At 31.5% G+C, this 27,718-nt stretch overlaps 1 protein-coding gene across 1 annotated transcript; it reads right to left on the bottom strand.

Annotated features, from left to right (window-relative positions):
- Positions 1-9,323: 9,323 nt before the first annotated feature.
- Positions 9,324-11,079, bottom strand: LOC133291476 (zinc finger protein JACKDAW-like). The gene is made up of 3 exons (XM_061489743.1): positions 10,980-11,079; positions 10,476-10,872; positions 9,324-10,329 (listed from the first exon to the last, which is right to left on the bottom strand). Exons 1-3 carry the CDS (start codon positions 11,077-11,079, stop codon positions 9,324-9,326), a joined length of 1,503 nt encoding a protein of 500 aa, XP_061345727.1.
- Between the last annotated feature and the right edge of the window lie 16,639 nt (positions 11,080-27,718).

Below are 27,718 nucleotides of genomic sequence, written 5' to 3'. Positions count from 1 at the left end.
AATCGCCACACAGCGTCTGAATATTTTTTAAAATTTTAATAAATCAAATGATAATAAACTGATAAGAGTTGGAACAAAACGAAACCTAGTAGCTACAACGATCTACATGTCATCCCACGTAGTTTTCGCCAATGACCGGGGTACACGTGTAGTTTTAGACCAATAGTCTCTCCCTTTATTGCCAACTGTACAAAGCATGGTCTAATTACAATCTGCCACGTCGTTTGGCTTCTCTTATAATGCCATGTCATCATTTTCATTTTTAGAGTTTTATTCAACAGCATTCGCTTATCCACAGTCCAAACAGAAAATATCAAGGGGTATTGGATTAGAATTTAAAAAAAAAAATTGAAGATAAAATTTTTTATATATTTTAAAAGGCTATTTAAAATTGGAGAAATTTTAAATACTTTTTCAAAAGATTTTTTTTAAAATCAAGATTTCATAAGATTGGATTTTAAAGGATTTTAATAGAATTTATAAAATTTTAAAGAACGATATGAATTTATAAAATTTTAAAAAATCATATGAATTTTTAAAAAACATTTAAAATTATAGGGATCCATAAAAAATAACAAAGAAATATAATGATATTAATAAAAAAAGTAAAATCTAATATAATATTCTCAATCCGTAAAATTCATGATAAAATTTTGTTTGGAATTTTTTTTAATTGATCTTGTAAACCTTGGGGTCTTTATTCTATGTGATGAGAGTTTTCTAACCATGTATCATATGCATGTTTTCATTGAGTATTCCAAGAAAATTTCGAATATGAATTTCTAGGTTTTATTACATGAAAGTTTAAAAAATTTCTCAAATTATTTTCAATCAATATATTGAAATCTTAAAATGCTTTGGGGCTTTTAAAAAATAAGCTTTTAGTGATCTATTGATACAAAAAGTGTTTGAAATCGTTTCCTATAGCGAAGGAATTTCGTTCATGAATGTATTGTAATAAAACATAGGGTTCATATTATGAAAATTTCAATCTTTTTTTAAATCGATCTTGTTTCGTTAATGTAAATCAAAAATTGGTTTGGGGTTTTTGTTTTCTTGTTTTTTACCACTGTTTTATGTTGTTTTTAATACAAATATCATATATTTTTGTGCCAAGAAAAATTACGACAATAGCTTGAAAAATCATTTATTAAACATTCAAAATCGCTCAAAATTTTGCTATTTTTAAAATGTTGTTGGGTTGTTGTTTCTCGGTTATTTTATGATGAAAATCGCTCAAAAATCAACTATTTTTAGCTTTGACGAAGTTCTCATGACGAGACCTGGTTTTAAGCGGTCGACCTGCCAAATAAAAAAAAAGGCATTGTAATGGAGAAATCTCAAGGAATCCTAGGGTTAGGATGAGATTGTGAAAGAGGCATCCTATTTATATTTATCACTAAAAAGTCTCACGAAATCTACACTAATAGAAAATCCATTAAAATTATCAGATTTTTGAATACCACAAGATTATTTTCCTTTGTTTCAAATCGTGATTAAATATCAAAGTATTTGGACGGACTCTAAAATAATCTTTTAAAATCCTAATCGAATACTACGTGACTTTTTTGCAATCTTTTAAAATCCTAATTGAATATCAATCGATTTTTTTGTCCAAACATAATTCATTAAAATTCTTTGAAATCTCAATCTAATACACCCCCAAGAATTATGCCAAAGAAATTTGGTATTAGAAAAATTAACAATAACAATCTAAAAACAAACTGATTGTTTTTTATTCAGATACAAATAATGTGCTTAGTTTTAGAATTTAACTTATTTAAATTTTAATGTGTCGATTTTTCTTCTTCTTCTTTTTTGGTGAAAGGAAAAAACATCATTCAACAAAATATGTCCACACAATTTCGGGAGAGACTAAAAACATAAAGACCTACATGCTTATAATCAGCAAATTAACAAATCAACTTGTCAACCAGTTAGTTCTCACCATCTAATGAACACTTCCAAGAGGATTGGATAGCGTAAATATCAGATAAGTAGGTGTGTATCAGGGTAAATAAGGATATATACAAGGGTAACTAGGTGTATCAGGGTAAATAAAGATATATACCGGGGTAACTGGGTAGGTACCCGGGTAAATAACTTCCTACCTGAGTATTTGGGTGGTCTACCCCGGTATAAACTCAAATTATGTAAAAACAGTTATATTCCACGAAATATATCCGGGTAATCGGGTCAGTACCCGAATAGCTATGTGATCAACGGTCAAACAGAGTAAGATTGATGTTATGTTTGTTGAGAATGTTAAATTTTTGAAATAGTTTATAAACGGGGACACGATGATAATTTTTTATTAGTTAAAGGCTACAATGGTTAAAAAGCCGATGGACTATGTTTTTGACTATTGGCTTGTTGGTTTGGAACATGTCTTTAAACAATAAAATATTATTTTTGAATTCAACATATGAAGAGAGTCTAATATAGCATCACTTAATCGAAGAATCAGTGTATATGATATGCCTACAGCATATGTAAAAATCTAAGCCAAAAAGAAAAAGAATCTTGGTCAATCCTGGATAAAAAGGGCTAGAATTATTGATTATTTGATAAATCTCAATCAGAGATCACGCAACTGATTACCTTCTGATTTTGCAGGAAAACAGGACAAAAAGAAGCCCAAGTGAAAGTTTCCAAGCTGAAGCCCCACGCTACTAGCGTGGAACTCGCGCTAGTAGCGCCAGAATTAAATTTTATCCAGAGGCATCCACGCTCACAACGTGAAACTCGCGCTAGTGGCGCCAAGCATTCTTGAAACCCACGCTCAGAGCGTGGACTCCTAGCCTTGTTAACAGAACTCCCACGCTCACAGCGTGGGAACCACGCTAGTAGCGTGGGAGGTGCGGACAAATCAACAGTAAATCCTGTTCTGTATCAGCGGAAGATTAGACGAAGATTTACGACGAAGATTCAATTAAGATATCTGAGCAAGACACAAAGTCTATAAATAGAGGCTTAGATTCCCAGAGAAAAACATCTTTGGCTGGAGAGAATTGTGAGGATCAAAGAATTGAGAGAATTCTTGGAGACTCGTGCTGGAGATCAGGATTCCACCAGAGTTGAAGGCTGAAGACCATTGAGTTTTTATTCTTTTTCTTCTTTTCTTCTTAGTTTATGAACAATTTTTATTCTTTTAATTTGTTTAAGTCAGACATGAATATGTCTGGCTAATTTGTTTTTGTAGTTGGGATCACAGATCCGATGTGAATCCTTTATATTTTCTGTATTGATATTTTATAATTTAATTAGTTAGTTTGTTTTATTCTACCTGGTTTAATTTTTCCATATCCTGTTTAGAATTGGCCACTCTAAATTATAGGGCTTTGAGGGTTAGAATTCAAAATAGACATATTGGGGTTTTAATCTGGATAAGGGTAGAATAACAATTTGTGTATGATCTAGACATAGGCTTACATAAATTGCGGGTTCATAATTCATTTGTTTAATGCTTAATTCAAGAGGGATTACTAAGACATTAGAATTCTAATTGGGTTAAAGGGTTGAAATCACTAAGACATTAGGGTTCAACTATTTTATAAGGAAATAATGAATTGTCTGAACGAACGAATTAATTAATTATAAAATACAATATAGGAATATAAGGAAGGATCGGAGGTGAAGTGCATCCTGGTTACATCTTTTTTATAATATTTTCATCAATATTTTCTCGCGTTCTTGATCTTTTCTTGCATGCGTTCAAAATTAATTGTTATTAATTTCCTATTTTAAATTTAATTGTTTTTAAATTCTATTTTGAATTCCAAAATCAATTACTTTCACAAACCAATCCAATTTTTATTTTCCAACTTAAGGGGAATAGTTAAACTAGTACTTGGTGCATTAATCCTCGTGGAAACGATACTCTACTTATCACTTTATTACTTGAAACGAACGGTAAACTTGCTGATTTCGTAACAATATCCTTACCAAAGAGGTATTCTAAAATATCTTTTTTTCAATGAATTTTTTTTAGGATTTTGTTATGTTGAGAATTGTTACTTAAACGATGGTAATGTGATGCTCAGGACCTGTTTGGTGTGACGTATAAGGCATGATAGTATAAGCTTATACTATACGTTATGACATTTTCAATTGTTTGGTGTGACCATCGTATAGTATAAGCTTATACAGCATAATCCCTTAATACATCAAAACAATGTATAACTTAATCTGACCTAAGGGTAAGGGATAAGGCTTGATAAGAGATTGATGTATTAATATCGTTGACCAATGTAATTCTCAAAAGTTAATATATTATTTTAATATTAATCTATTAAAATAAAAATTAATTTTTCAATATATTAATTTTTAAATTATTGAATATTTTTATTTTTATAAAAATTATTTTATATTTTGGACACACTAATCAATAAATTTTTATAAAAAATTAATATCATATGACATTTTTTGAAGAATTATATAAATTATTTATTAAATGATATTTTTATTAAAAATATGTATTTTTTATCATATATAGCATTATACAGTACATTACCAAATACTAGATGATATTATCTTATACAATATATTATTTTATACAATACCGTGCCAAACGCTGGATAGTATTAAAATTTAATCAAGTCTTATACTATCAGGCTTTATCCTATACTATGCACCAAACATGCCATCAACGTCGATCATGGGATACTTGTTGCTGCAAATGTGAGAACATATGATATTTTTTAGAAAACATTTTCAGATTCAGATGAATAACTCAATGCGTGCTAAGTGCAAGGCAAAATATACTGGGCCAAAACACAATTATTGCACTTGCACAAGATGAACACAAGACATGGGTTCAGGCTTTTGGAGCTGATCAGTTTGATACAACAACCCAGAGGAATGCAGGGCCAAAAGTTCATTTTTTTTTTTAATTGGTTGTAGTTTTACCCTTAATGAAGGTCTCTTTGTGACTGTTTCCATCTTGAACTATGTTCAGCATGATGTAGAAGAAAGGGGCCTTCTTTTGAGGATTGGTAAGGTGTCTATTGTTGCAGTCAACAATTGGCGAATTACCTCTTCAGCAATCTGCCTCACAAAGCTTCAGAACAATTTAGGTAACAATCAACATCAAGAAGCATTTTTTTCTTTTCTTTCTTCCCCCATATATTGATGCCTTAATAGAAGCTCAAAATATGAAACAATTAGAACTCCTCTAAACTTAAGTACGAACAAACTGCTTTCCTTCGATATTTTCGACCTGACTAGATTTCATTCTCCTAGTCATTCGGGTAATTTAAAATGAAGTTATTGTCCATTTATATTTTATTTATTGGACATCTTCGGTGTTGTCATCAATTTTACTGACTAAGCTTTTTTCCATTGCCAAGTATAACTTTTAGTTCTCTTCACTTTATAAGCAGGAATTAAGTCAAACTAATTTTAATAATTATTATAATTTTTTTTATAATGAAGAAAAAAACTAAATGCTAAAAGCTCTCAAGAAAAGTTTTTTTAAGATGTATTCCAATTTTTTTGACTCATAATTTATTTTATAATTTTACTCTTATTCTAAATCTATAGCTAATCGAGTAGCTCTAGAAGCGTGTGTACAAGCTCAGAATGAGGGGCACCAGCTTATGTTTACAAATTTTATTATTTACCCTTATAATTTATTATAATAATAAATTATTTTATCTCCCATCCTTCAAAACTATCAGAATAACCGTTACTTTTAGTTTTTTTTTTTAAGTTTTTTTTTTTTTACTTTAACTTAATTGTAACTTTTAGCTTAAAAATAAAATAAAGAGAAGTGTCAAATAGGCTCTTAGAACATTACTCCTAATTAAGAAGGAAAAAATATTTTATTTTTATTTTTTCTTTCACACTCACATAAAAATAAATAAATTTTATTATGAAAAAGATATTGAAAAAACTAGTCGGATCCACCTACTTTTTCATGAATGTGAGAAAAAAAAAATTGGAGGAAAAACAAAAGTATTAAACCCTATCAGGAATTAAGGTTTGCACATATGCCTTAATATCTCTCTTTATTAATCTGTGATGCATATAGCCCATCAAAAATAAGTTATATGAGGGTCCCGAGTGTTGGAACGTATGCAACAAAATCAAGCGTGCAAGAAACTATTAATGAGTTAAATATAACATCTCTAGGGACCATTGGTGCGGGTTTCCCACTTGGCTTGTTGGTTTGGAGATTGTCCTTCAGCCTCAAGTTTTCAGTTCGATTCCCGCATAATTGAGGGGGAAGAGTGATAAGAGATGAAAATGAGGTATTCTAAAATACCTCTAATTTTAATCGATTTTTTTTTTTGGGTTTTCGTTTGATAATCTAATACTCCACGCCACGACCTTCAAAGGAAATGATAAGAAAAATAAATAAATAACTGTAAACAATTGTTAGCAAATAAAGGAGTTCAAAGTCCAAAGAAATTGGTTGGCTCGACTCAGGTCTCAAAAAACTGGTCGTGAAAAGTACCAATGTAAAGTTGTAATCTCGTTAGGCAATTAAAAATGCTTTGCCTTTTTCTTTTGGGGTATGACCTAGCTAGGGATTGCTTAACCTCTACATACACCACCAATTGGCCATTGGACATGTACAGGCTCTCCTAAGTCCTAGTCTAACCCATTATTTCATTTTCAACGATAATGAAAAGATTGGAAAGTCAAACTCAGTTTTGTAACCATATTAATAAGGTTATATTTATATCATGTTACATAAGATAAATAATTTTCTATACACATAAAAGAGAAGTGAGTCTCATATCTATTTTTTTTTCTATTCTTGTATATGTGGGTTTCACTTGTAATTTTATTTTTACTACATGAAATAAATTTTTTCTTATAACATAAAAAAACCATTTCCCTATTAATAAAGTAACAAAGAATGAGGGTCGATCGACGCTTAGAAGTTAGAACACTGTAAAGCAAAACGAAAGCATTACGGTGTACTGGGCCTACTGGCTTGCTTTCTCGTGGCATTATTTAAGAGAAAAAAATAGGTTAGTTGTTTAATCAAATGCCAAATGTTATATGCATATTTAATAATGTGTAAATTATTTACTTTAATAGCGAAGAAAATAATCATCATTATTATAACATATCCAACGTGTCAAGTTCTTGAAATTTGCAAAGGAGTTATGATTTGTGTTTCGGTTTAGAAAGAAAAACAGTATAACTGGTTGACCGCGTGTCAATTTCGTTTGGTTTCATCACAACCAGGATGCATTTTCCGATCCAGCCCACACTAACTGCAATAATGGGCCTGTTCGGAGACTATTAACCAGGTAGACATTGATTATAATTTATATTTCCAGTACCAATTACCGCCGGTTTCCCAAGTGGCTTGTTGGTTTAGGATGATATTTCCTAATCGCAAACTACTCGGTTCGAAGCCAGCATAGAGAGAGAAGAAGAGATAAAGGGGACAACCTATGAGGTATTCTAAAATACCTCTCTTTTTAATGGATTTTATTTGGGTTTTCGTTCTTTTTTTTTATTTTTTTAAAAAAATATATATAAAATAACAATATAATACTCGTCGACCTTGCAAAAAGATTACAAAATCAAATAAACAACAGTAGACAATTGTTAGAAAATGAAGAAGTTCGAAGTCCAAAGAATTTTCTTGGCCCGACTCGGGTCTCAAAAAGCTGGTCGTGACAAGTACCAATAAAAAGTTGTAATCTCGTTAGGCAATTAAAAATGTTTTGCCTTTTCTATATGTCCTATTAGCCTACTGACGAACAAAGTCCAACATAATCAATAGATAATTGGATCTTTTAATCATGTTGATAGAAATTCAATCCTTAACTGTATGTATAAAAAACACTTTGTTGGTAGAAATAAGATATACTTTGATAATCTCTACGTTTCGGTTGAGGATTATCTTGAAGAAACTCAAAAATTAAAATAAAATTAGCCTACCTATTTACTTAATTTTCGATGCATAAAGCCTTATTTCCTTTTACCTAGCTTATATTTAATAACGATAGTGAAAAGCTTTGGAAAGTCAAACTCTGTTTTATAACGATCCCCAAAGCACGTGCCGCAAGGACAAGGCCTACCATAGATCGTGTGGGCATGCATGCAATATATATTTCTCTTAATAAAGCAACAAAGAATGAAGAACGATCGACTACTTAGAACACTACTGTAAAACAAAACAAAAGCATTACCAGAGTAAAATTTCATTAAAACTCATAACATGTGTCTGAAATTGGAATGGGATAACTTTCTAATTACTAGGACATAAATATTAAATTGCAATTGGCTGTGGTTAGCGGCTCAAACGAAACCTTAATTGTTTAACGCTGGATAGCCAAAAACGGGAGTGGATCCTCTTACGTGAAAAAATGATTATGTGATCATGTTATTTGATCATAATAATTTATTTAAAAATTATATATTTTTTTCTCTCTTATCTGATCATCAATAAGTGATTATGATCAAATAACATAACCACATGATCACTTTTTATCACTTTTTCACATAAGAGGATCTACTCCCGCTAGAAACTATGGTATAATAATTACGGTCTATTGAAAAGCTAGCCTAGCATCTACATTCTAGCTACTTAATATTAGTGTGCAGCACTTGATATGTATCTTCCAATCAAGGAGCGTGAAGTCCTTATCTCCTGATCCTGAATTTCCTCTTAATCATTATTGTTTATTCCTATAATTACTAAATATATCATATCCTACGTGTTAAGATCTTCTTCTTGTTGTTTTGTAATGATAGCGATGTGCAAACTAATCAATAAGCTACTCACTAGCCTTAATTAATCCTAGCTGTTTAAGATGTGAGCTAATAATTTTTGGCTTTAGTTTTTGTTGTTGTTGGTATAATGACATCAATCTGCAAACTAACCAAGCTACTCGCTGCTAATTAGGTTGGGTTAAGATGGTAGCTAATAATTTCTTTGTAATTAACCCACCAAGGTTGACTGACGGTCAACAATAATAATATATAATATCCAATACGTTGTTTTTCTGCACTTCGAATTCTCGGTTTTTCTAGTTCCTTTTATAATTTTATATCTTCTTTCACTTCTCTCAAGGAAGAGAAACCAAAAACGATAACATGGTTTAAGACAGAAGACCAACCAACAAACAAGAACAACTACTAGCAGAACATGCACGACTCGGGGAATTCGCTGCTATTCCTTCATTCATTTCAAAGTTCAAACATGCAGTGGGTCCCCACTACCCTCTGAACAGCTGGCAACACAAATTGGTATCTCTGTGAGAAGCACGAACTCGCTATAACTTAGGTTCCCAAAAATTTGGTGTTATTTTACATAGTTCCATACACTGATACACATGAATTGGGGTGGCTTGACTTCATTGATGGCCTGCAGTGAAATGGTTCAAACCCATTGATGAGCCTATGGAAGCAAACTTTGCCAACTCTTGGGGTAGGAATGGATGGCCTGCAGCTCCTCCTCCACCCACGCCAAGAAAATCTCTTGTCATGTTATGTTCTGCAGAGTTTGAACCACGATGAAGCTTCAATTGCATTGGCTCACTTGGTTTCACATTGGTTTGCATCATCAAATGATCAAAACTGTTTGATGAGTATATCAATGAGCTAAAGTTAGTAGAACCACCCAGCATAGCTGCACTGCTAGTTGGACTAAAATTCCCGTGTTGGTTCATATTCTGATAAGCCTGGTTAAGCTCATCACTGTTTTGGTTTCGGTTGGGAATGGCATTGCTATTGAGACCAGTAGTTTGGGTGTAAGATGAGTTCATTACTCCAAAACTGTCATTGAAAATGGACGGGTTAGTGCTTCTGGTTGAACCCATCTGTGCTGCCTTCTGTAGAAGCGCAGTGGCTGACATTGGAGAAGATAACTTTGATTGCTTGTTTTGACTCTCTGAATAAATAGACACCAAATCTGCATTTCCACTTTCTCCCTTTTTCCCAATTGGTAATGGCGATAATGAAAGTTTTGCATTAGATGAAGTCATTGAAGTGGAAGCTTGCATTCCAAAATTTGACAATAGTGAAGAAGAACCAATTAAAGCATTAGCTTGTGCCATTTGCATAACCTCAGGAAAACACGAAGAACTTGATGACACATGATCAAGTGGATAAATATGAGGATTTCCCTGGTTCAACCAAAGTGACAAGCTTAGCATTTGGTTGTCTGCACCCATGCTCATTCCATTAAAATCTATATTAAAACCATGTGCACCAAATCCATGAGCCAAATCAGGCTGTGTATTCACCACAGTTGTCTCTTCACTCTTAAAACTTAGATTTGTTGTAGCAACTGAAGTGACTTTCGCACTCTCTTCAGCTAAGGCATCACAAAATGCTCTGTGGGTAATAAAGCTGTCTTTCCTGTGCAAAGTTTAATGAAATTCCTCATTAATTTTGTAATCATTTAGACTATAACTTGCACATATATAAGCATTTATGTTATCTACAATAGAAACAAAGATTGCTGAGAAAGGAAAAAAAAAAAAAAAGATATCAATTATATATACCTAGAGAAGAGGGTGCCACAGTCACACTTATATTCTCTAGTGCCACAAGTTTTGGTGTGAGCTTTCCAATCAGATTGGACTGCGTATTTCTTCGAACACTTGTCACACTTCCACTTCTTTTCGCCGTGTTTTCTGCTGAAATGCTTCTTTATTCCGGTGAGGTCGCCGAGTGCTCTGGCGGCGTCATGGTGGACGCAGGTCTTCTCCGGGCAGATATATACCTTCTTCCGCACCTCCTTGTTTGACCTCTGTCGTAGCTTCCATGGAAGGTTGTGACCCCTTCTGTGAAGCTGAAGGTTCTGATCCCTCTGAAACCCTTTGTTGCATATTTCACAGATGAACCTGTTCGTGGCCATGAGTGTCTTTGGTGAAAGAGCAATGACCTCGGCATCTGGATCTGTATTAGTACAAATTCAAAACCCATTTGAAACAAAAAAAAAAAGAAATAACAAAATATACTTATCATCCAAAAAAGAATAAAGTTTTTAAGTTAATTCATATGACCTGGTGTTCCTGGTAGATTTCTCTTCTTCTTGGTGGTTGGAGGGGGATTAGGGTTAGGGTTTGTGTTTGTGGATAGTGAAAAGGGGTCACTGGGAATCATTTGCATATTATAAAAAGAAAAGTAGCTATACTGGAATGGTTTGCTTCTAGCAAAACAGCTAGCTTTCAAAGGTTTCAGACAGTACAAGAAAGAAAACAAAGGTTTTAGAGTAGCTAAAGCCAAGAAATTAACATAAAACCTTTTGGAGGTTACCCAAGTTCTGTAAGAGAGACTGGCTGGCTATTGACGAAAAAGACAAGAATAAGCCATACACGAAACTTGAATCGAATCAAAAGTATTTAACCCCTGAAAAATAAACTATATAGTATATATGTATAAGAGCTTCAACCTGGTGTAGTCTAGTTTCTTTTTTTGATTTCATTTACATATGAAAGATAAAACCAAAAAGCCCATATAACCATGACATGGCTATATATAATATGTTAGCACTTTAATTTTTCCGAGCTCTCCCTCTCTCTTTTCTCGCTTGCTCTTGCTGTCTTTGCTCTCATGGATACTAAGATTATACTTGATTTATTTAATTGTTCAATTAGTATGAACAATGTTATGAAAAAAAATTTCAAGACAATACAAATATCTAAAATTTTGTCACCCACTAAATTTTTTCCACAACACAAAATGAAGACAAAAATGAATGATATTACAATTTTTTTTTTTTACATTATTTGATTTATATATATATCACAATAATCTTGATTTTAAACAGTTATTCACAACAAATATATTATTTACTCTAGCGTATATCCTAAAATGGACGGTCAGCCATAGTCTTTAATGGGCCACCACATGTATACGTACACACTCTCTTTCACTGTTTCACAGTTACAGACGTACACAAACGGACGACAAATTTCTCAAACAGATACAAACACTGGCAGTTCTGTGGACGAGTGTGTGTGTTTGAGGAACAAAACTTCAATGTAACTGAAGCACTGAACATGTAGCCACGTCCTGAAATCTTAGAAATTTGTGCAGATCCACCCACGTATCTTAGAATAAATGAATTACCGATGTACTGAATATTAGTGCATCAATAGTATTGAAGATTTTTCCATGTTTGAGGGAGAGTGAGCTGCATTTTTTTGCCTTTTGTCTAGTAAATCAGAAATTTGAATGTGTAGGGAGAGGATTTGGATCCTCTCTCGTGTAAAAAAATTATCATATTATTTGATTACAATCGCTCGTTAACGATTAACGATGAGATAATAAAGAAAAAAAATATAAATTTTAAATGAATGATTTTGATAAAATAATATGACTAATTTTTTTATGAGAGGATCGAAATGCGTAGGGGGATTATCTTATAGTAGAGCATATTTGAGCAGAAACTCCAACTGTTTGCTTAGAAAACCGAAATTTTGTAAAGAAGGCTTTAAAGAACTAAAAACTAAACCTTAGGGAGAAGTTAATACAGTTACATTAATGTATGCATATGTTAATAGTATCATTACAAGTACATATAAAAAGGATTGTGCTTGTGCACGTAGTAGGGAAGGGAAGAAATAAAGGTTAAAATGATGCTAGGGTTGTTGAGAACGAGGGGTAACAGAAAAGTTACTTACCTTTACAAGAGTCTTTAGCAGGTATTGAATGATTAACCCATAATTACAGTGAGTGCTCCTTTTTAGCATGCGAGAGACTATCAGGTCAGAGTCAGAGATGCATTCATACACTCGCAGACACGGGTGAAACTGTATGCAAGAGAGAGAAAGTTCATGTGTGGGGTCAATATACTATATAGTGGGCCAGTAGTTGGGGTTCTCTTTTCCCAAAGCAAAGTGATAGGACCGTCCGTGATACTATGTCTCTGTCAGAGTCATCCTAGAGGCCCAGAAAATTGAGCTGTGGGGTCCTATCTGCACCGTCCATCATCCCAAAAAGTGCCATCGATTGATCTTTTGTACTATAAATGTTTTTTACTCTTCGTTTTCACACATTTTTTATGGTACAACCCAAAAATATAAAATTTTCTTTCCCCCCTTTTTTTTTTTGAAATAAAAGGTTAAAATTTAAGGACAATAATATTCACATACCAATTATTATTATTTTTCATTTTTTCTATTTTGAAAAGAAAAGAATTAGGCTAAACTGTATGTTTTTTCTTTTACAAAAGTTGTATAGAAATAACATAAGAAAATTAGTATATGAATACCATTATTGAAAATTTTAAAATATATATACAATGATGAGCTCATTATTGCGCTTACATGTACAAACAGGTCAATAAAATGTCGCACACCGAGTTAAGTGTTAGTTGTTACTATAGTAATTAAGTACGAGCTAGCGTAGGATACCCAAAAAAAAAAAGTACGAGCTAGCGTACGTACGTAGGTGTATACAGTTACTTACATTTACGTTAGACTGACACGAAACATGTCTGGGAATATGCTCGTATTGTTTGGTCACCACGACGACGTTACACTAAAATGTTTAGTTTGCAGCCCTGGCCCTGGCTAGTAGTTGTTCCCATCAGCGTCCTAAATAAGGACATGTGTCGACTGTGAACCGTTAAATGCGTGTGTGTGATGTTAATTACTTCAACTGATCAATTTAAGTAATAAGAATAGACAGCATCGGTGATCGTTTCTTTTCAGGTTTGTTAAGATAAACTATGACTATTCCTTCTTATATATTCCTGAAAAACTCGATGATTCATACCGTTCATTTTAATTTCAAAAGCTAGGAGTTTCTTTGTATCACGTTGTGAACAATATGATATATATATATATATATCAGGATCATTTTATATCTGTGCAAGTTACACTCTTAATTTTGATCATTGATCTTATTTATATCTAATGGTTCTGATTTATTGAATATTTAAGTCATTGAATGCAAGTAAATAAATGATCAAGATTTGATATAAAACTTCTTATTTTTACACCGGTGTAAGAATATGTATATATATATATATGACATTATGTATATATGCCATTATCGATTTACACCAGTGTGAAAATTAGAAATCTCACACCTAATCTTAGTCATTGATTTGTATTCATATGACAATTATAATTTATTGAAAAGTAATAATTAATTAATGGTTGAGACCCAATAAATAACAACCATTAGGTATACACATATCGACGGTTAAGATTAGATGTAAGACTTCTTATCAGTCGTTGATTTGTACTCATATGACAATTATAATTTATTGAAAATTAATAATTAATTAATGGTTGAGACCCAATAAATAACAACCGTTAGATATACACATATCGACACTTAAGACTGGATGTACACATATGACAATTATAATTTATCAAAAATTAATAATTAATTAATTAATGTAAGACTTCTTATCTTTATACTGGTACAAGAAGATATCTATATATATATATATGAGAAAGTATTTCTCCAGTCACCGGAGATAAAGTTATTTTCAGTGAGCTCAAAACGACGTCGTTTTGAGTTATAAGATTAAAAAATTATAATGATAAAGACTAATATAACCCTGCAATATATTATAATTACAAAAATATTTTGATTTTCGCCCAAAAACGACATCGTTTTGAGCTCACTGGAGATAACTTTATCTCCGGAGACTAGAGAAATCCTTTACCCATATATATATATATATATATACATATATATATATGTATGGATATGATTAATTTATACCAGTGTAAGAATAATAAATCTTATATTAATCCAAATTGTGGAAGCCTATGAAGCACCGACACTTCAAAAACTCTGACGTGTCGTGTCCGACACTTTCCGACACTCCCCGACACTCTAACACGCATTATAGAAATTCAAAAAAAGGTCAAAGGTTGCGTTGCGTTGAGTTTTTAATTCCAACTATTACATTTGTTGGATTACGATTACCATTTTATTAAGTTTAATATAAATATTTGAGATATATTATGTTTTTTTGCAAAATTGATGAATATTATAAGTTTAGTTTCATTTTTTTGTTAAATTATTGAATATTAAATATAATATACACTGCATAAATTAAAAATATTATTTAATACCAAAAGATGTCCTAACGTGTCGAAATCTAATATTTTTTAGAATTAACGTGTCAGAGTGTTGTGTCGTATCGTGTCACGTGTCCCGTGTCAGTATCGGTGCTACATAGGTGGAAGTTCAGTTGGCGCATGGGAGCTAAGCAGGTGGGGGTGAGAGCATGTGTTCGAATCTCCTCAGTATTCCACCTTTGGGAGGAATTTAAAGCCTTAATCATGGACCCGCCCCGAAAGGATTAGTTGCGAAGCAATGAACCGATTGGAATATTTTCAAAAAAAAAATCTTATATTAAATCTTAACCGTTGATTTTCATGTATCTAATGATTATATCATTAATTAATTATTAATTTTTAATAAATTACAACCGTTAGATTAACATACATCAACAATTAAGATTTGATTTAATACTTATTATTCTTATTGCAAGTTGATGTGTCCCATATATATATGGGTTAATCGAATATCAAGTTCCTTAATATAAGGATTTGTTCAGTCGGGGAATCATAATCATATACAGGTGGATCAATGATGATAAAGGAATAAAGAGAAATATAATATCTATTTCCAATCAATTAGATAAGGAAAATAAATATGTAAAATGATATAGTTTTGGGTGACAATGAAAAATAATTAATTATATATAAATATAGATAGATAGAGAGAGAGAACGAATCTTCCCAACTAAACATGACCTGAAGAATAGATATGAGGTCTTTTATTGAGTGATAAAGACATTTTACCTAAGTTCCACTCCCATAATTGATGATAAGTAGATGACCACGAAGCCAAGATAATACTTAATAATCATTGGCCCATGTGGTTTTGTGAGTCATATTTTCTCTTTTTTCTCTTTCTTTTGTACCGCTAAAATTCTTGGTAATGTCATGTGCAATTGATTATTACAGTCAATTCAAATAGATATTCTAAATCTAGTTACTCTATATCTAATAATTATTTCGCATTCTTCTTTTTCGGTGAAAAAACCTTTTAGAAGACTATCGAACTTATGCATTACACAAATAACTGCACAACGTTACACCTCTGTAAGAAATTAACACACTGCAATCTAATGTAGAGAGTAATAATTTTTTTAAGCAACCCTATATATAATCCGAGTTTTATGCGTGTGTATGATTCCACGGGATTAATTAAAGATTACTTGGCTTTGAAGAATTATGTATTTGAATTCCTCGTAATAACTTTTTGTCAAATTTCCAACAACCCTAAGTATGTGTCTCCTGTGAACAACTTTGTAATTTGCCATCGCAAGTAACAGTATTGATGACATTTTCTTTTCCCACCTCAACTAACCACACTACTACTAAGTTTAATATGAGGACTATTTTTCCATTTATGTAGGGCACCAAGTGTCTCCGAAGGATGATGAATTTTTATTCTATAAATGATCGTTTATAGATCGTTCGAGCAGCCTCACGGATTTGGTCCTTACACTACTACTTGACTTTCCCTGCAATGGGGTATATGGGGAGATGGTGATCATGAGCCTTTATACCATCCTAATATGCACAAACCTAGCTACTAAGTGATTAGTTATATGCAGTTATAGGAGGACCATCCTTCTTATTGGTGCTCATCTTAATTTATATCCACATGCTCAAAGGAAGAATGGAAGAATATGATCATATTTAATTCATATATATAGCTATAGCCAGTTGAAGTGTGAGTGCTTATTTTGGCATATAATCCCATTTTTGTGGCCTTAATGTCCAACAACCAGAGTTAGATTTCTAAGCTATTACCTTGTTTGGTAGGCGTGCAAATGTGGCAATTAATGGTTTAGAAAAGGCTAGAGCACTTTTAATCGCTACTCCGTCGTCATCCCCAGTTGAAGCCGCCTGTCTCTTTCGATACCAAACTTGTATAGTAACATAATATATTTGAAGCTTCAGTAGCTACTTAATTAATTTGTGTTAATCTAAATAAAGACTTTCACTAGTGCAATTTATCACTGGTAAATATATTTCTCAGCTACCCCACTAGTGAATTCCTGTGGCAATACTTAATTCCTACCTCTGTACTTTATTATTATTATTATTATCTTTTAGAATTTTTCACCGGTTGATCAATTATATTCGATTAATCTGGTCGAGTCGGACAGAACCACAAAAAGGGCAAAGCTCTCCCTATCAAGCGAGCTCTTTAGACTTAATTTGTTTGAATAATACACAAAGTAACCAAGTATCTTATCTAAAAACTCAAGCTATTAAGTAAGGTTAACCTTAATAGTTTTATATATTACTTCTCTAATATGTCTCCTCACGTAAAAGTCTCCTGTTAAAGAGATTATGATATCGTATTAAACAATCATCTCAGCTCAAGCTATATAGTAAACACCACGATAATGATTTTATATAGGGTTTAATAAGAGTTATGTTGTAGGAAAAGTGATTGTGTTATGTTATAGAGATTCGTTTTGCGTGCCAGAGTTTTTTTTTTTTTTTTGGTTTCAAAAATTGTGGGTCCCACAAAATGTTGTGTGTGTAGGAAAGTTGTTGTGGTCATGTTAAATTATAGATACAAAACCCTTTTATATATTACTTCTAACCTGTTTGACAACATTATATTCAGAGGGCTACAACTTCTATACGTTATAGTTAAAGGGTTTTATAATTCTCATTTAATATGAGAATTCAAATTTTCCTACACACCTTTCGATTTCCGTGCTGACATGCGTCCTACATATAATTTTTTCTAACAGAGTCCTACATGTTTTTTATCTCTACAACATGAGAATTGAATTCTCATTTAACATGAGAAAATCAAACCCCATAGTTAAATGGGGGAAAGGAAAAGGTAACATAATTAATTTAGTGGAAAACTTATTGTGTTTTGCTATAATAATTAGAGACATTTAAACAGCTTTTGGCTTCACGCATTTGGAGCTTCTCATCCAATGAATATTGTATCTTTCCTCATATCCCCATTTCAGTATCCAATGCTCGATCCACACACATTCACAAGAGTATACATTCAAAACCCCATGTGCAAATAAATAATATTATATAATTAATTAGAACTTAATTAGATCGAATGCACAAGAACTCTGTTTGATTTGAAGGTAGGGCCAGGGAAAGGAATGGAAATGAGAGGTGCAATATAAAAATATATTATATATATCCGACCAGATAACGACACCCCTGTCATCTATCCCTTCTATGGATTCCCCCTCTTCCCCACAAGCTACAGATATCGAATGCTTTGTTTATAAACTATAATTCCCTTCAATTTATTATGCTTGGTCTTCGCTTGCAAATTGTAAATAGATCTGGGTTATTATCTCAAAACGCGTTTTAGTGCAAGTTTTTCAAAGACTCTAGTTCTGTGCCAGTATAAATATTTGTTGGTGGTAGAATTCATGGCTTTTATTATTGATTCGATTCTTTTGCTACTTAAATTATCGTGAAAAAAAAGTACAACACAAAAAAGCGGAATAGAAAAAATCAGGCTAATTGTTCTAAATCTTGGTGAGTCAATCTCTAAAATAAAAGTTAAGCACCTCAAGTTGTTTAGAGCTAAACTTAATATTTGTTTGAAATTTTTACCCAAAAATTGGATAATCCTAAGTGTTTTGAAAGACGGTTGAAATTTTCAAACATTCCATACCAGAACCTATTGATGAGAAATTGTAAAAAATAATATAGATGTTTATTTATCTGTGTATATATATATATAGGGGAAAAATATACTTACCAGCAAAAAATTTTACAACCTTTACCACCAATCTAATCATCGTTAATTTTCGTCAATCTAACGGTTATCATTTATTGGAATTAATAATAATAATAAATACGACCCAATAATTTTTAATAAATGATAATCGTTAGATTGACAAAAATCAACGGTGATTAAGTTGATTTTAAAATTTGTAATTTTTTTTTGTGGTAAGTATATCCTTCCTCATATATATATATATATATATATATATATATATATCTGAAAGATAAAAGTGACTGTAAAATCACTTAATAATCATGCGACGATGTGCATTTTGTCATGGATCTCGTACGTTTATTTTCAAAATCGCTCTTTAAAATTGTTTTTATATCACAGCAACTAACCAGAGTGTGATTTCTCAGGCCCAACCCGAATAAGGATTAGTGTATGCTGTTGCTATAATTAACGGGAAAAAAAACTTTTTGATTATGAGTAGTTTAAACATGTATATATGTTGTGTAGAAGTCCAAACTTTTGAAATTTTAAATTATTTTTTTATGAAATCCAACTTTCACGTCAATTACAGGAGATTTGTGAAAGATATAAATATTGAATTATAACATATATGCGATATTTCTAAATAATCTTTTTTTTATCTTTAGTCATAGAATTATTTTCTCTAAAATTTAATTATGATTGAATTTAAGGGTGTTACTTTAAACGTGCTTGAACTTCAAACTTGGACAGTTGGCGTAGTCACGACACATGAGATGACTTCAACGGAGATCAAAATCATAGAGGAACTAATGCGATCATGAGTCACGACCATTGGAACGTGATGTCTACCCAACAAAAAACAGATCGTTACGTGGAGAATTTAAAATCTGGCGTAGAATTAGACGCCATTCATTATATACAAGACAAATAGAAAGCCTCGGTTTGATCATTTATACTGCTATATAAGGTGTTCAAATTGGAATATTTTATTTACATTTTATTTTTTATGAAAATGAATTTTCTTATAACAGTTAGTGATTTCTTTTTTCTATTTTATGAGTTTTGTCATTAAAATTAAGGGTTCGTCGTTTCTCCTTTCGCTGCTGATGAGAAAAGTTGCAGCAAATTATTAACACTAAGATATGGGGTCGTATTCTGGCCTACAAAAAAAATAAACACATCAGGATTAAGACGCGTATCCTGATAAAAATAAATGTTGCTGCACTTTTTCCCATCTGCAGTGACAGAAGAAGTATATAACCTTAAAATTAATTGTTGATATGTCAATCAATAGGATAATATTATATATCATATTAAAATAAGATATGAGATTATCCGTTCCCATTTTACACACTACAGTATAGATACTTAACGTGTGTGTAAAATTTTCTATAAATTCGAGATCATTCCATCACTTGATTTGATTTAGATATCTTATATCCCCACTCCCCCACCCCAAAAGAAAATTAATCAAAAACTTTGAAGAGTGGGGCTTCTTCAATCTTCATGGACTAATATTTCGTTGATTGAAGTGTACAGGCGTATAGTTGTGACGCAGTAGAGAAATGTCAAATTACAGCCTGTCAATTAAGGGGAGAATGAAAATTGGGAAATTGAATTGAGTTGATTAGTTCCAAGAAGAAGAAACCAAATTACATAATCAAGTTGGTCTTATTAATTATGCTTATCGAGCCTTCGTTCATGTTCTATTTCTTGGAGTTTTGTACAATATGATTATGGTAGGAATAACGCCAAATACAAGGATCCTTCCCCCATATCCGTCTTTATTTTGAAACCGAATAGCTCTATTATTTTGATGTAACTTAGGGCCTCTTTGGTGTGACGTATAAGACATGATAGTATAAGTTTATATTATACATTATGACATTTTCAGTTATTTGGTGTGACCATCGTATAGTATAAGCTTATACAACATAATCCCTTAATACATCAAAACGATGTATAACTTAATCCGGCCTAAGGGTGAAGGATAAGGTCTGATAAGAGATTGATGTATTAACATCGTTGACCAATAATGTAATTCTAAAAAATTAATATATTATTTTAATATTAATCTATTAGAATAAAAATTAATTTTTCAATATATTAATTTTAAAAATATTGAATTTTTTTTATATAAATTAAATTTATATTTTGGACACACTGATCAATAAATTTTTATAAAAATTAATATCATATGACATTTTTTGAAGAATTATATAAATTCTTTATTAAAGGATATTTTTATTAAAAATATTTATTTTTATGATATATAGTATTATACAGTGCATTACCAAATACTAGATGATATTATCTTATACAATATATTATTAATATCGTGCCAAACGCTGTATAGTATTAAAATTCAATCAGGTCTTATACAATCAGGCCTTATACTATCAGGTCTTATATTATCAGGCCTTATCATATACTATACACCAAACATGCCCTTACAAGATAATCTCCTGCTTTGTAATATATATATATATATATATATATATATATATATATATATATATATATATATAGAGGTAAAATCATTTCTGCAGCCGCTTTACGCACAACAACGATAGGTGTATGGTTATGATTAGGGGTGAAACTGGGCTGGGCCAGCCTACAGGGGCCTACGGCTCGGCCTACGTCATGCCAGACCTGACTTAGTATATTTCATAAAATATGCCAGGCTTGGGCCTTGAAAAAGCTTGTTTAAAAAAAAGGTCGTTGGTCCGCTTTCACAAGGCTTGGTCTATAAGCCTACAGACCGACCTATATTGTATTATTTATTTTAAATAAAATAAAATAGAATAAGTATGCCTTGAAGAAAAATTTTAATCAATTGCAATTATTTATAACTTAGTTATATTCAATTATATTTTAATAGAAATCTACTTTATTTCTTATGTAAGAAAAACAACATATTAGCATGTTAGATTGTGTATATGAATATATTAAAAGATTTTCGGGAGAGGTTATACTTACTACAAACATCATGATGTGTTTGTTGGATTCATGTAGCTATTTTAATTTACATATTTATTTGTTGGATCTGATAAAATGTACGTTATTTAGTTTGAGTATTTTGCTTTTGAAAGTGACTTAAATGCAGATTGTATGAGTTTTGTTGTGATTCATGATTCTGTCTGGAGGTTAAAATTATGAGTTTTGATTTAGTACTAACAGAATTTGAGTATTTTGTAAAGTTGATTCATGGTTCTGCTTGGAAGTTAAAAGTTAACAGGCTAATGGGCTAGGCTGAGCCATTTGTTTTTTATAAACGGGTCAAGTCAGGCTAACAATTAGACTCGTATTAGGTTTGGGTCAGGCCAAATTGAAATTTTTTGGCGTAGGCTTGGGCTTTTCGGGGCAAAGCTTGACTCAGCACAACCCACTTTCACCCCTAGTTATAATTCTCCGCATTTAATACTTTCAAATAGATATATAGCAAGTATTTGATTGTTGCACGTACAGCGGCTGCAGAAATGATTGTACATATATATATATATGGCTTATCATTTCTCAAGCTGCTTGAAATAACTTTATCTTCGGCAACTAAATCATAACCGTACAAAGATGGATAAATGATGATAAACGAAGAAAGAGAAAAAGGGAATCATAATCATTCAAAGGGAAATCAATTAATATAAGAAAATAAATAAATAAAATGACGTAGTTTTGGGGTGGCCAGAGATAAACTTATCTCAAGTTGCTAGAGAAATATTTTTCCCATATATATATATATATATATATATATATATATATATATATACAAATAAAAGAATAATAAATCTTACGCTTAATCTTAACCGTTGATTTTCGTATATTTAACCGTTATGATTTATTAGAAATTAATAATTAATTAATGAGTATGACACAATAAATCACAACAATTAGATTCACGGAAATCATCGGTTAATATTTGGTGTAAGACTTATTGATCCTGCCCTAAGTCTTATACTTTATTTTAGCCGTTGATTTTCGTGCATAAGATGATTGTGATCTATTGAGTTACAGTCATTAATTAATTATTAATTCCCAATAAATTACCATTTCATATGTACGGAAATTAATGGTTAATATTTGATATAAGATTTATTATTTTTATATCAGTGTGAAAAGATCTTGCCATATATATATATATATATATATATATATATATATATATATATATATATATAGTGTTTGCTTTTTCTGTAATCACTGCAGATAAGTTATCTCCAGTTACTGCAGATAAGTTATCTGCAGTAAACCCAATACAACGTCATTTTAGGATGGAAATCATGGTATTTTTGTAATTTTAATTTATTTTAGGGTTATACAGTCTTTATAATTATAATTTTTTAATCTTTCAATCCCAAAACGACATCGTTTTGGAAGTAAATGCAAATAACTTATCTGCAGTAACTGCATAAATATTTTTCTGATATATATATATATATATATATATATATATATATATATATATATATATATATATATATATATATATATATAAGAGGTTATATTTACAATCGCTTTCATGGTTATTGGATCAAACTAAAAATCAATGGTTCTCATTTAATGTCATTATAATGACCCTAGCTTATAAGTAAATGAATTAAAGTCATATTTGATGAAAAATGAGTTAAAAATGACAATTAAGGGGTAAAAATATGAGTAGGCAAAATTGCCCGAAAGGTAAAACTAAAAATAGAAACATGACTAGAAAAATATTCTAGTCCATTGGGTAAAATTTGATAATGAATAGACAGATAAACCTTTATCTAGTTGAATTTCACTTAACCTATGTAAGTGAAAACTATCGAACCTTCATACTTCTTCTTCTTTTTCCAGCATCATCGACACAGAAGGGAAAATAGAAAAGGATTTTGAGCGAAATTTTCAAAATTTCATAGAGAGAGCTAGAGACCTCGAAATCACTTGGTTCCAATGCCAAACTTGGGAGAAATTTTGAGAGGAACACATTGGTACCCATATTTTCATGTGGGGTTCACTGTAGAGAGTTCTTCTTCCCTTAAGATTTCATGTTTCATGAAAAAGATGAGTTTTGATGGAACTTGAGGCCATAAGAACTTGAAGTAAGCTTTCCCCTTCATTCTTGGGTATATTGTGGTAAGGAATCACCTTTCTTTTCTTGTTCTCATAAAATTTTAAGAATTCTAGATTTTATGATGAATAGTGCACGAAAATGTGAGGATTTTATGGATTGTGATGGTTATTTGTGGTATATACATGTTGTATAGTTGATCCCAACATTGTTTTGAGCGATCTTCACGGATTAGAATCCACATTCGCTTGAGTTGGAGATTTATGAATTTTTCACATTGAGGTAAGTTATGGTATGGATAGTTAAAGAGCGATTTGGATATAGCTTCCTTTGTTAAATATGCTTATGATTTCTTCTTGATGAAAGACAAAAAAATAAATCACCGTTTAGCTCACTATAGAAAACTATGATTTTCGGCTATATGTCAATGTCGAAAATTTAATGGTAAATAGTTGGAGGATGATTTGTAGGTGAGTCCCTTTGTTAAACATGCTTAGGATTAGTTCTCGTAAAAGGAAAAATTATGAAATCGCCATTTAGAACACTTCGATAAATTGGACTCAAAATCAAGTTTAGGTGTCTTGTATGTGTAGTCTTGAAAATTGAATGTGGTAAACTAGTATATATATACTGATTGTCTTCACATAATTGGAATAGGTTGTGATATTGTGAGATATTTTGGTTGTGACCTTTTGGATACAAGGAGCGCATTTGAGGACGTTGTTTGCCAGGTAAGCTTTCGGTCCTTGGGGTTAATCCCTCGTTTGTTCCTCCAAACTCCAAGGGAGGGTGGTAGTTTGATATAGTATGTTGAAAATAATTTTTTATATGTTGCAAGTATATGTAGGTATGTTTGTGTGCTACACAAGATGGTGTTTCCTTGTGTGAGGCACAAGATAGTGTTTTCTTATACATAGTATAAGACGATGTTTCCTCATACGGTATGTTGTAAGACGATGTTTTCTTGCGTAATGCATACTTGTTATATTCTCTGGCCAGTATGATTTATTATTTGCACACTACAGTGTCATACATATTCTGATGCATGCATGAATATTTTATATGCTGTGATTATACCAGAAGTGAGCTTAGGGGTGGAGGAGCCCTCTAAGGATCCCTAGCTTACTGAGGTAATTATATTATCTCACCCCATGTTATGCGGATTACCATTTCAGGTACAGGAGCTGATGGTGTTGAGATATCGCGTGGCAAGAGGCCAGAGGAGAGATACTATTTGACATGATAATATGATTTGATTGATATGCTGATATGTATTTGGCATGGTTTTATTTTAGATATATATCTTTATGCCATGTCATTATTTTGAGAGCATAGAGAATGTCTATGCCATGTTGCTAGTCTGTATATGTTGTAGTGATGCATGCTCAGGTCTATGTTACTTATTTAATTGCATCTCTTTTGTTTATTTGATGTAATTATTTAAGTAACATTATGGATATTATATGGAGATCATATTACTATGAGATAGCCTAAGCCGTTGATGGCTAGGCAAGATGTTTATTCATTTTGTGGCATGTTTAGTATATTGATAAATTGTTAATTAGGTGAAAATTTCTAGGATGAGAATTAATCCCAATAGTCCGAAAAACAGACGAAATGTCGTTCGCGAAATGTAAAAAGAGTAGATATGAAAGGAAAAAAGAAAAAGTTAACCACAAGCTTCCGCATTTACTAAGTTAAAATGTGCTGCGCTTAATATCATATGAATGTTAATTAACCGGCTGTAGACGGGGCGTTACAGTCATTTTGTAATCGTTGATTTGATTTTGATCTAACAGCCATAAAAATGGTTATAAGAAAAAATATGTCGTAAATATAACTTTCCTCTTTTTTTATACCATTCTGAAAAAAAAAAAAAAAAGTTAACCAGAATATAAAGCATCAAGTTAGTGAGATCCTAGAATTAGCAAGTCATTTTGGGACCGAAATTTGCAGACAGCACGACGGAGTTCCAATATAATTGTGGATCAAATTTCATAATTATGAAGGGTCAAAAAATTTATCATATTTTGCAAATGAAGGTAGCTTAAGAATCTGCTATTTGAATGTTTGGTAGTAAGGAAAAAGTGGAAAATTGCAAAATTAACACTATAATGTTTAAAGGGTAAGTTGAACTTATAAAGTATGTATACTTACACCAAAACGAGTAGTTTTCACTTCACTTTGAGTTCGTGGGAATATAGAACTCCCGTGAATTTCGGGTATTCCTGAAATATGGACTTAAGGCTTTGCTTGGATTGATGAAAAGGAACTGAATAGAGGAGAATGAAATAGCATGAGGTTAGCTATTGTTTTTTTTTTTTATACATAGTTATCATTGTTTAATTTAGATTGTTTTAAATTGGGTGAAATAGATTAAAACCCGATGAACCTTTTTCATCCCATATATCTATTTTTCTTGCTCTCCAATTTAGGATGAAAAGATAAAACTAACTTATTGTTTATAAATAATCTTTATCATTTCATTCACTTCTCAAACCATGGAATGTAAATTGTCCTATATTTCATTATAAAATATTCAATTAATAGTGTGTTAATTTGATTCCATTCCATTTCGTCTATGGTCACATATCCAAACATTTAAGGAAAGTAGTGGCTACCTAAGCATTTTCTAAAACTTAAAAGGCAATTGTTGTTAATGTAACGCCTCCGTTTGCAACCGGTTAATTAATATTTGTATGATAATAAGCACAACAAATTTTAAACTTAATAAATGCGGAATCTAACTGGTTAACTTTTTCCTTTTTTTTTTATCACAGTTAAGGTATCACAATATTGTATTGTTATACAGTCAAAGTACTCATATTGGAGTTGAGTTAACTCTAGTCCGTTCTCAATTTTATATATATAATACTCAACAACAAGAATCGTGTAAACAAATTTTTTTTTTTGTTACTATCATATCGACTTTCAAACATTTGTTTATCTCTATCCCAATCCCAGTTTTTGTTGCAACTTTTTCATTTTAGTTTAACAAAAGCAAATTCTTGAAACCAAGAACATGAAATTATGTATTCACAATATGTAGATTCAACTACTAGACACCACGTTTTAATTAAAAATATTAAAAGAATAATTTCATCGGTCATTCACTTCTATGATCCTCAGTCCATTCTTAATTAGTGTGAGGTTTCACCACTTATACTTAAAAGGTTTAGTGTGTGTCTTTTTAAAAGATATAAGTTTATGTCTTTCACCTTTTATAACTATGTACTCCAGTACATAGTTATAATATAAAGAAAGAAGTTCACCAATGCCTCTGTGGTTTGCTTCAGAATCACCTATGTCCCGGTGATTTTTTTATATCACATATATCACTGTGCTTTGTAAAAAATAAAAAACCACAGGAAATATGTGATAAAAAAACTTACCCTTTTGCAAATCACAGGGTCATATGTGATAGAAAAAAATCACAGGGGCATAGATGATTCTGAAACAAACCACAGGGACATTGGTGAACTTTTTCCTAATATAAAAGTTGCTTTTTTTTTCTCTCTCCACTCTAGCCGACAAGATTTTGAAGAGAGGAAAAGAAAAAAAACTTAATATTATAACTACGTATTTCGCAAAATGCAGTTATAAGGGGATAAAATAATCCTACTTGATATTTACCACAAAAAAAATAATCCTACTTGAAATTATCTCCTCTTATTAAAATCAGGTAGCCAGATTATTATAGCTACATCAGCAGATGTTTCTCCTTAATTTTAGGATTAAATAATCAAAACTTGTTATAAAATTAGAATTAAGTATAAGCCTCTGTAATTAGGCACGCTGTCTAGCTAACATGATGAACTCTGCGCCATCACATTGATGCCATTTCCCCTGACAGTACTATGAATCTACAATCAGCTGGTCAATAACTAGCATATATTATAATTTTGAAATGCATCTATATCATCTGCAACTTCAGGCGGCCGGATAAGCAATTTGTTTTACAAATATTAGATAATTTAATGCAGAAAATTG

The sequence above is a fragment of the Gastrolobium bilobum genome, unplaced genomic scaffold (assembly GCF_033153095.1).
Source record: "Gastrolobium bilobum isolate Gb01-03AN ecotype WA unplaced genomic scaffold, APGP_CSIRO_Gbil_v1 utg3161, whole genome shotgun sequence".
Classification (NCBI taxonomy): domain Eukaryota; kingdom Viridiplantae; phylum Streptophyta; class Magnoliopsida; order Fabales; family Fabaceae; genus Gastrolobium; species Gastrolobium bilobum.
Note: the sequence above shows the minus strand (reverse complement) of the source record. Positions and strands in the feature narration are given on the sequence as shown.

What these genes read in the sequence shown, in the direction of transcription:
- LOC133291476 (XM_061489743.1), bottom strand. Translation starts at nt 11,079, where the DNA reads ATGATTCCCAGTGACCCCTTTTCACTATCCACAAACACAAACCCTAAC. An exon ending in AAATCTACCAGGAACACCAG is followed by an intron (nt 10,873 to 10,979) that starts GTCATATGAATT and finishes GTACTAATACAG; the next exon opens with ATCCAGATGCCGAGGTCATT. An exon ending in TGTGGCACCCTCTTCTCTAG is followed by an intron (nt 10,330 to 10,475) that starts GTATATATAATT and finishes AACTTTGCACAG; the next exon opens with GAAAGACAGCTTTATTACCC.